This window comes from Leptonotus elevatus, chromosome 21 (assembly GCF_054856555.1).
Source record: "Leptonotus elevatus isolate MCC_2025b chromosome 21, RoL_Lele_1.0, whole genome shotgun sequence".
Classification (NCBI taxonomy): Eukaryota; Metazoa; Chordata; class Actinopteri; order Syngnathiformes; family Syngnathidae; genus Leptonotus; species Leptonotus elevatus.
Genome location: NC_141259.1, coordinates 15,689,595 through 15,699,186, shown reverse-complemented (window position 1 = coordinate 15,699,186; position 9,592 = coordinate 15,689,595). Strand labels below are relative to the sequence as shown.

At 52.1% G+C, this 9,592-nt stretch overlaps 1 protein-coding gene across 1 annotated transcript; it reads right to left on the bottom strand.

The window, feature by feature from the left end:
* Positions 1–411: 411 nt before the first annotated feature.
* Positions 412–9,492, bottom strand: ptchd1 (patched domain containing 1). The gene is made up of 5 exons (XM_086066496.1): positions 8,032–9,492; positions 7,381–7,939; positions 5,336–6,038; positions 2,623–3,305; positions 412–2,223 (listed from the first exon to the last, which is right to left on the bottom strand). Exons 2-5 carry the CDS (start codon positions 7,816–7,818, stop codon positions 1,120–1,122), a joined length of 2,928 nt encoding a protein of 975 aa, XP_085922622.1. The 5' UTR covers positions 7,819–7,939; positions 8,032–9,492; the 3' UTR covers positions 412–1,119.
* Between the last annotated feature and the right edge of the window lie 100 nt (positions 9,493–9,592).

Here is a 9,592-nt window from a genome sequence, read left to right as displayed (position 1 = left end):
ACGAAAACATCCTGAAATGTCCCGCAGACTCTCTGCAGGTGCGCCAAGTGAACGCCAGGAGGCAGCAAAGGGCACCAAGGCTCAGATATCAGGCGGCCTTTGTTCAGTTGCACTGAGGAGGAAACCAAACAAAATCGGATCATTACACAAGTTTGACAATGTGATACAACAACACGTGTTGGATTGTTCTAGATTTTCCGGGGCGGGCCTGAGCCCAGTTCTGTCCCGACACTGAGCAGATCCACATTTACAAGCAATACAGAAGAAATATGTCGTAAGATGACATCTTGACAAAATGTTACCATGTTAGTTATTTTGCCATCTTTGCATATGTGGAAATTTCCATTTCAAACGAGTAAGCAGACTTTTGCGCCGATTACGGACGGATGTCGACAGAAGCAAGAAGCCGAGCACGTTTCAACGATTGTGACTTTATTTGTTCAGCTTTTGTTTAGAAATACAGACAAAGACGATTGCCACCTTGGCTTGCGGCTGATTAAGGACACCAGATGGACAAAAGTATTGGGACACGCGTGGGAAGCGAAAAGTCGATTTGCTCGTTTTGCAGATCGTCCACAAAGATTTTGGACAAGATGGAGGGTTGTGCCAGGAGAATTTGTTTTGTCCACTTAAAACAAATTAAGATGAGTTTGTTTGAAATCATACTCATGATGGCGTTCCGTGGGACATGCTAACCATAACGTGGAAGCAATAAAACGGTTGATGATCAATTAAGAGCAAGGGCTCCTATAAGTGATTGATTGATTGATTAAGAGGTGCGTCCCAAAACTTTTGTGTTCTGCTGAAGGCCATAAAGTAAACAGCTGGCAGCAGCCGAACGATGAGATCAGCGCCACTGCGCCTAAAAGCCTGCGCTCGGCTCTTTGGTTGTTTTTGGCCGCGGCGCGAACGGCCGTTGCCATGGAAACGCCACATCAGCTCCTCGCCTCCTTTGCTGCGGTAAAATGTGCATTTGCTGAACCTTTTCACCTCCGTTTTTCCCTCCACACGCTCGTCTCTCATTCAATGGCGGCCGTCCCCATGGCAACCAGACAGCCCGGCGCGGATCGCCAGGATCTTTCCGGCACGGATCGCGGGGATCTTTCCATCCCGGCGCGGTCAGACCGTCGTGATTTGGTCCACCACCCGAGCGCCGTCGTTCATCTCCACGCATTCCACTTCCTGCCGGGGGGTGTCGCCGGCGGGGGTCCGGCGGGCGCGGCTCTTGGAGGGCGGCAGGAAGGTGAGCAGGGCCGGCAGGAAGGCCAGCGCGTGCAGGGCGGAGCATCCGGCCGTCAGCGCCAGGCAGCGGAACAGCGTGCGCGTCAGGTTGGAGCGCACCGAGCCCACGGGCGCCAGAGCGGCGCCGTAGCAGAGGAAGGCCTGCAGCGAGGGCACGCCGTGCCTCTCCAGGGCCACCCTCACCCAGCGGGTCCTGCTGTCGCCCCGGCCGGCCGCAAAGCCGCACAGGAGCGGCCCGCTGCAGTCGGCGGCGTGCCCCAAGGCCAGGATCAGGCACAAGACCGACACGCAGTCCAGCTCCACGCCCCACAGGGTCATGAAGCCCAGGACGCCGAACTGCACCGACAGCAGGGTCAGCCCCAGCCACACCGACACCAGCGGCTCCACCACGGCCAGCGACGACAGGCCCAGCAGGAAGAGGACGGCCAGGAGCGAGTGGCGCAGCGGCGAGCTGACGGCGGCGGCGTAGCGGTCCAGGTAGACGAAGGACGGGTTGAAGATGAGGAAGCGCACGCGGGAGGTGAGCGACAGGCGCCGCAGCGTGTCCAGCAGCACCGACATCTCCTGCCGCTTGTTCTCCGTGGTCTTGGCCACCAGGAAGATGCGCGACGCCGCCACGTCGGGCTCCTCGCCGGCGCCCCGCTCGGCGAAGATGATGTCGTCGGCGAAGTGGGCGAACTGCGGCTGGCGCAGGAAGCCGTGGCGGAGGGCGTGGGTGAAGTTGTGGCGAGAGCCGCCGCCGGACTGGTTGCGCTCCGACAGGTAGGCCAGGTAAGCCTCCAGCCAGCTGATGCGCTGGAAGCCTTTGGCGTACTCCAGCAGGTCGCGCTGCACCGTGGCGTTCCAGTAGGGGGCGCTCTCGTAGATGTAGAAGCCGATGACGGGCGAGTAGGAGCTGAAGTAGCGCTGCTGGGCGCGGGCGTACGACACCGTGGCCGTGTCCATGGCCACCAGGGCGCTGGGGTCCGAGCCCTGGGACACCTGTCCGACACGCAAGATCACAAAAACAAACAGGTGGGCAAACTTTCTTACTCCACTTAACGAGATGTTTCCATTTGTGATGGATAAATGAAGCATGTGTAGCATGAATAAATAAATGTGAGAGCAGATTTATTTATTGTTTGATATTTAATTTGATTTTTATATTGATTTTTATTTTTGTACTTATTTTTACTTTTATTTATGTATTTTTTTTTTGATTTTATTTATTTTTTTAATCGATTTTAATTTTCACTTTTACTCATTTCTTTCTTTTTAATTTTGGCAGTTTTGATCTACAAGTGTAAAAAAAATCTCACAAGTGCTTCGTGAAGCTTCATGAAGCTTCATTTTCCCATCACTGGTTTCTATATGTATAGACCCATCAAATGAGCGCCTGACCTGCAGGAAGCCCATGAGCGCAAAGGAGACGTAGACCAGGTAGAGCAGCACGACAAAAGGCTTGACGTAAGTATTGGTGATCCAGTCTCCATAGCAACGCCTCACGCATCCCAGCAGGAGGTGCGAGTCCTGAGGACGAGCGTCCGAGTCGCGAGGGCGGGCGGGCACGCTCGTCGTCAGGTGGCCGTCGGCCGCGCGAGGGCGGACGCAAGTGCGCGGGTGCGCCACGTCGGCCGGGTGCGGAGCGTGCCCGAGCCCGTGGCCGTGCGGCGTCCCGGTGGCGGTCTGCGCTTCGTCCTGGTAGCGGGTGTACATCAGGCATCTGTACCAGGCCGGCTTGGAGTCCAGCCGGTCCTGCTTGGGCACTCGCCGGCAAAAGCAGCCGTGCCTGTAGCCCGTCTCCAGGTAGCCGGTGAGCACCAGGCAGGAGCTGTAGAAGGAGAGCATGTAGGCGTAGCTGACGGCCACGGCCAGCGCGGCGGTGCGGCAGAAGAGGCGCACCGCCTCCATGTTGGTGAGCGGCGAGGCGGCCAGGCCCAACGTCAGCAGGTGGAGCGCGGTGGAGCCCGAGAAGCGCGGCATCACGTCCTCGAAGACGCTCGCCACGCGCTCCTTCACGTGCTGGTCCTCGCGCGTGCGGCGCCACGACGACAGCATCTCGAAGGAGCCGAAGAGGCCGTGGCCTGGAAAAGCAATCAATCTTCTTTTATTTTAAAAGGTAAAAATTGTTTGGTTTTTTTAAAAGCAACATTTTTTAGAATTTTCAAATGCCAGACAGTGGAACTCAATTCACTTGAAATGAAATGGAAATGTTTTGCTTTCATTCATTTGATTTTGTGCGCATTCACCACTTGGGGGCAGTATAGCACAAATAAACATGCAGACGGTCACTACTCATTTTTATTCTATGGCTGTAGTTTTGACTCAGACATTGTTGTTTAATGTCCAAAATTCTAAAAGTGTCCTTTTAAAATGTAAATTACTAGTTTTAATTTTTTATTTTATTTTACCAAGGAGTTCATGACCTGGGAGGGCAGAAATGTCTTCTTCTTTTTTTTTTTTTTGACATCCTGGTGATTGACTGTTGATGGTTTCTAATATTTTGGCCTGATGACGTCGTGCAACTGCAGACCTCAAAATAATAATAAACATGGCGAAGGATCAATTTGCAGCGCAAGTTCCATCTGGCGGTTTGCGCTTTCTTCTCTGGTTGCCGCGGCAACGGTGGCTCAGGCGCGGCACACACACATAAACCCCCTCACAACTCATTTGGGCGACCTCAACAGGACGACGCGCTTCACACCTCCGACGACGACCCCAACAAGTTGGTTTGATCTGATTTCGTTCGAGCGCCGTCGCATTTTGCCATCAAATGACGTTTTTTCTTTCTCGAGCGCCACACGTCTTCTCTTCCCGTCTTTGGGAAGCTATTTTAGGAAATCCCTCCTGCGCATTGTGGAGGAGTTTGCAGGCGTGACTTAAAAAAAACCTGAAATGCACTCGCAGGTCGCATCGAGAAAAGTAGGCAAGATGTGGAGATTTTTGCGTTCATGCTGCAGCGCGGCGCGGTTTGCACGGCTGCCTCACAGTCAGGAGATCCTGGTTTGAATCTCGGTTTGTTGTTGCCCAGGAAGATTTTCAACCTTCATTTTTCTAGTCAAGTCAAGGTCACGACCTGCCAACATCTCGCTGGAGGAAAGCAAGACATCAAGTCAACACGACACTGTGTCACACTTCAAACTAAATCAAGAGGAATGTCCCTCGCCCCGGCGGCATATTTGTTTCCTGTTCTTTGCTTTCCTGCAGCGTGGAGGTCATGTTTTGTTTTTGGGCTGGTCAGCAACTCGACATTTGGCCGCCAGCGCAAAGACTGCAAACGAAGCAATCAACTTTACAGCAAATCAATGAAGCGTTGCTAAGAGCAATCAAATCACTTCAAGACTGCACATGGCTAACTAAACGTTGGCTCGGACATTTTTTCACCTTCCCGAGCCCGACGTTGGCCAGGGGTCCGAATCGAATGGTCCATTCGCAGGCCGTCTTGGCACCGGGCGGTTGGGGAAGCACAAATCAGTTGAATTGAAAAGACTATCAAGGTGAATTCTCAAGCCTTTTTAGCACCTTGTTGAAAAGGGCGCTTTATGCATAACACGAAATAAGAACACGAAGTTTTATAGCAAAAGAAAAAGTGTCCCAAAAACGTTTGCATCATTTCACAGGCCTTGAAAATTATTTCATGAAATTTTGGAAGAAATTTCAAGTATCTCAAATGTGATTTCCTGTTTAAATGAATAGAAAAGCCTTTACAGCCTCCCAAAAACAACAAAAAGTTGAATGCGTTGACGCTTAAGTATTGTACTATAAAAACACAGTTATGACATCGCTTATTAAAAAAGTAACAAAAATAAATACATAAATACGGTTTTGACACTTTTTTGCCTTCAATTTCACTGTGCTTCTCCTTTAGGTATGCGTGCCTCGGCCACCAGGGGGCAGACATACTGCACATGGAGATGTCACGTCGGGAATCGGCACTAATATCAGTCGTTCTTCGCAGAGGACAAAGAACGTATGCATTGCCTGTCTACTTTTGTCAGAAGAAAAATACCACCGGACAGTATTTTACAGTAAGAAAATATGTTAACGGTGTTAACGTCGTGTCCATACACACACGTGAGCATTAGCCAATCAATGATTGATCTGTTGAACTTACCCAGCATGACGAAAGGGATGCCCAGGTAGGTGGAGTTGTAGGTGCAGCCGCTGAGGTTGAGAATTCCGGCGGCCGTCAGTCCCGCCAGCGCGACGGTCAGCAAGGCCAGCATGCCCAGCCACGGCTTGGCGCGCACGCAGTCGCGCATGGAGCAGCACACCACGGCCAGCGTGCCGCACAGCGCCAAGCTGGCCAACAGGGGGCGCCGCGCCAGCACAGAGGACAACTGGAAGTCGCTCCTGAGGGACGAGGACGTGGCCGGGTACAGGCCCAGCTGGGGGTGGAGCGCCGCAAACTGCCGCAGCTCGCCGCAGAAGGCCGCCTCCCACTGGCCGGCCACGCCCTCCATCAGCCCGCCGCGGGCTTGCAGGTAGTAGGTCAGCTGCAGCGCCCGGGCCGAGCGCACCGCGTCGCCGCGGGGGCCTCGCGCCGCGCCTTCGGGGGCCCCGATTTGCACGCCGCCCAGCTGGTGGCCGATGTAGGCCCGCCGCCCGTCCGCCAGCCGCGTGATGGGGTAGCGCAGCGCCGGCGCCGAGCGGTTGGCGGCCCGCGCCGAGCGGATCTCCTCCATGGCGCGGATGATGTCGTCCACCATGCACGCGTTCTTGTCGTCAGGCAGGCACAGGTGCGAGAAGGAGTAGTTGAAGCTGCTGGGGCCGCTCGCCGGCATCGTCACTTGCATCTGGTAGATGAGCCGGTGCAGCTGACAAGGACGCCATGACAGACGTTCGGAGGAGAAAAGAAGAAGAACGACAAGAACAAATACGGTTGATCCGGTAGCGTGCCGCTTTGGCTTTTTGCATTGCAAGCAGTCAAAATTTGGGCTTGGCCATCGTGTGGCGCCGAGGAACTCTGTTAACTTAGTGACCGGCAGCCATTTCCACTGAAGCAACCCCCTTCGCTCCAGGCGGTTTGACTGGAGTTGGACTGATTTTGCAAGGCCCACGAAATATTGTGTTCTATTGCTATCAAAACATGGAAGCTACCAAAAGAAAGATTCGAGTCTCTTCTTTCATCAGGAAAAAAAAGTTTGTTTCTATCGGTTTTTGTCTTGCAGCAATTAGCATTAGAATATAGCTAAGTTTCATCAACATTCACATTCCTGGCAAAAAGAGCTTGTTGCAACGTGGCCCTGGTTGATCTCTTATACTCTGCTGCCACCTGCTGGCCGTTTTTTTATAAGAACTACCACTGCTGCATCAAAGCCTTCTGTATGCTCGAGCATAAAGAAAAACATAAAAAACGGAGAAATATGTTCTTGGGACTATGGCAATATTTAAAATGTAACATTTATATAAATGTTTGGGAGCAAATGAGTTAAGGAGCTTCATTTAGACAAAACTCTTGTGGCATCTTGGTGGTAAGGAACAATGTGAAGTAAGTTGTCCGTATCATGGGTTCCGCAGAAACAAAACCCCAGGTGATTATTTTGGAAAAAGCCGAGTGCAACGTTTTTGGAGTGTGTTGAGATATGGTAACCTAGCAACAAGCCAGATGTTGCTGCCAATTTTTTTCCATCGTCACCTTTACGTCTACAATTATTGATTGATTTATTTGCCAAATGTTGCTTTTCATTTCACGCTTGAACCCTCAAACGCATTTTTCGCGTTTTATGGCAAATTGACTTTTCACATCAATTTACACGTTCAACTCAATTAAATAACAGTGCCATAAATGTATCTTCTTTTTTTGAATGCAGCAATTGTTTCATTTGTTTAGTTTGCTGGATTTTTGTGCTCGTCGAGGGTCGCACTTTGTGAAAAATGTTAGTGACTGACGGTCAAACGACAGATCAACTTTTTGCAATTCGATCAAAAATCGTTCAACTTGCTAACATTTCAATTAAATACAACGTTATGGGCCAACAAAATATCATTCAAATGTGTGTGTCTCTTGTTCTTTCCACGATTGGCCGAGAACATTTTGGGCAGAAAACGGGATTTTTATTGATTTTTTTCCCGGTCTGAACATTTTTCCTCGGAAACAAACCCAATAGAGGATGGATAGCGACACGGCGGCGGCCAACAGGTGGCTCGTCCACTTACCTTGAGCACGGCGTCCAGATTGGGCGGCTCCAACAGGCTCCCGCGCCGCGCCACGACGATGACGCGGCCGTAGCGTCCGGGCGTCTGCAGGTCCGAGTAGAGGGCGTGCTTGGAGTGGTTGATGGGGAAGAGGCTGCCCACCAGGTTGCCCTCCATCTTGGCCAGGCTGTGCTTGGGCGCCAGCAGGCCGCGCACGTCCTCCTCCACGCGGTAGCGGCTGAAGCTGGCGCCCAGCAGCACGGCCAGCAGCGCCGGCGCCGAGGCCAACAGCACCGGCTGGCCGGCCACCAAGCGACCCAGCGCGCGGAAGCCGGCGCCCAGGCCGGCGTGCAGCGCCTGCCGCAGCATGGCGGCGCGCGGGCCCGGCCCGGGAGCCTCCGGCGGCCGCTCCAGCCTCTCCCAGCCGGCGGAAAGCCCCGAGGCGGTGCCCAGCGGCATCAGGGGCCCCCGGGCGCATCCGCCCCGCTTCTCTGCATCTGCGATGAGGGGAGGGGTTGCGGGAAGGTGGGTGGGGGTCTCAGCTCCGTCTATTGTCCGCCTCTCATCCGCCAACAAGTCTCTAGGAGAACGAGGCAGCAACACAGATGTTGACAAATGAGTCATGTCGCCATTCGCATGCCCCCCCCCCTCCCTTTCCTTCGGTCTGCCTACCTGATGCTGCAGCCGGCATCCCCGCTCAAGACGCCACCGATGAGCCGCGTCTTCCGGCAGATCTTCTCCCTCTGCTGAAAGCAAGCTCTGGAACCTGCACCCCCCCGAACGCTCAGCTCAACCCAGCCCAGCGCCGCCGCTTCGTAGGCTGCGCGTGTGCGTGTGCGTGTGCGTGCACATTACAGTAGGCGGGGAACGATGTCAAAATAAGAGCTTCTGATTGGACAACGGCAGCGAGGCAATAACGCGTGAAAGGGAATGAAATAAAAAATTGAAAAAAAAATCAGCCAAGCAAACATTGCGTCACCGTGTACAGAAGAAGTTCCAGTTGTGTCATTTCAAATGAAAAGCGCATCAATTCAGGCACACTGAGTTTCTCACTGCATTGAAATGTCACAAATGAGACATATTCTTTCAAAATAAAAACATGCAAAAAATCTGTCCTGATACTCCGCGCTCTGGAGACGTCTCGGAATAAAGTTTTGATCAGAAACATGCTCAAATTGGACCTGATTGTTAAAAGAATGGATTGTAAGGGAATGAAAATACTCACATTTGCACGCGTGTATTTTTGCTGACTTTGATGGATTGTGGGTGTGCGTGTACTCGGCTTCAAAGTCATTTGATAATCGGGCCAAGAATGTGCATTTGGCTTGTGCAAGTCATGAGCTATTAACGTGTTTATTTGGATTTAAAATATGAAGATGACAACACTCCCAATAAAAAGCCAGTTGGTCGCAAAGTGGACATCCCCCGCGTTTGTTTACGACAGGCGATGAAGCCGAACGGGTGAGGGCGGGGTGCGCTCATGAGGGAGCGAGCACAGGAGAGGAAATGAAAGAGCACGGAGACGTCCGAGCCTCGGGGGATTTTTTCTGATAAGCAAAGTACTAATTAGCGCACCTCAGGGAATCATGTGCAACGTTTACAAAACCTCCATTACGGCGGCCGCCGACTGCGACGTGCGAGCTCATCCGTCCGTTTGGGTTCAGCTCATTCATGAATAAAAAGTCCCTTCGCGTCTATTTCCCGGCTCGTGTAGAATTGATGACATCATCCGTGTGTGAAGCGCTCCCAACATGCCGGCCACACGTTGTGGCCCAGATGCGCAACATGTGTGATCATACGGATGCGAACGAATGTTCTCACGTCTAAAATGCTTCGCGTCATGAAATTGTCGGCAAAATTCAAAAGCACATCGCTACTCACACGCACTTTGACCTCTGAAAATATTCAAACAATCAACACAATATATGAATTTTTATCTCCATGAAGCGTTGCAACATCAGAAATGTTCAATCAACCGTCACCAAAAAGTGCACATCTGCACTTATTCCCACGCCAGCAGCTGCAAATATGACAATCATCGCACACATATTTTGCATTTGATGGCCGTTAACGTCTGCAGAAGCTTCATCAGGAAAACGCTTGATGTCCCCTCAAGTCGCGCGCCTTTTCACGCCGCCTTCCTGTTTTCTTTTTTGCGTCTGTGCTTCACGCATTCCGATAATTAGTGGTCAGGGGCAGCATCTTATTTACACACATTCACATTTGCACGCGA

What these genes read in the sequence shown, in the direction of transcription:
- ptchd1 (XM_086066496.1), bottom strand. Translation starts at nt 7,818, where the DNA reads ATGCCGCTGGGCACCGCCTCGGGGCTTTCCGCCGGCTGGGAGAGGCTG. An exon ending in ATCTGGACGCCGTGCTCAAG is followed by an intron (nt 6,039 to 7,380) that starts GTAAGTGGACGA and finishes CGTCCTTGTCAG; the next exon opens with CTGCACCGGCTCATCTACCA. An exon ending in CGCTCATGGGCTTCCTGCAG is followed by an intron (nt 2,224 to 2,622) that starts GTCAGGCGCTCA and finishes CGTGTCGGACAG; the next exon opens with GTGTCCCAGGGCTCGGACCC.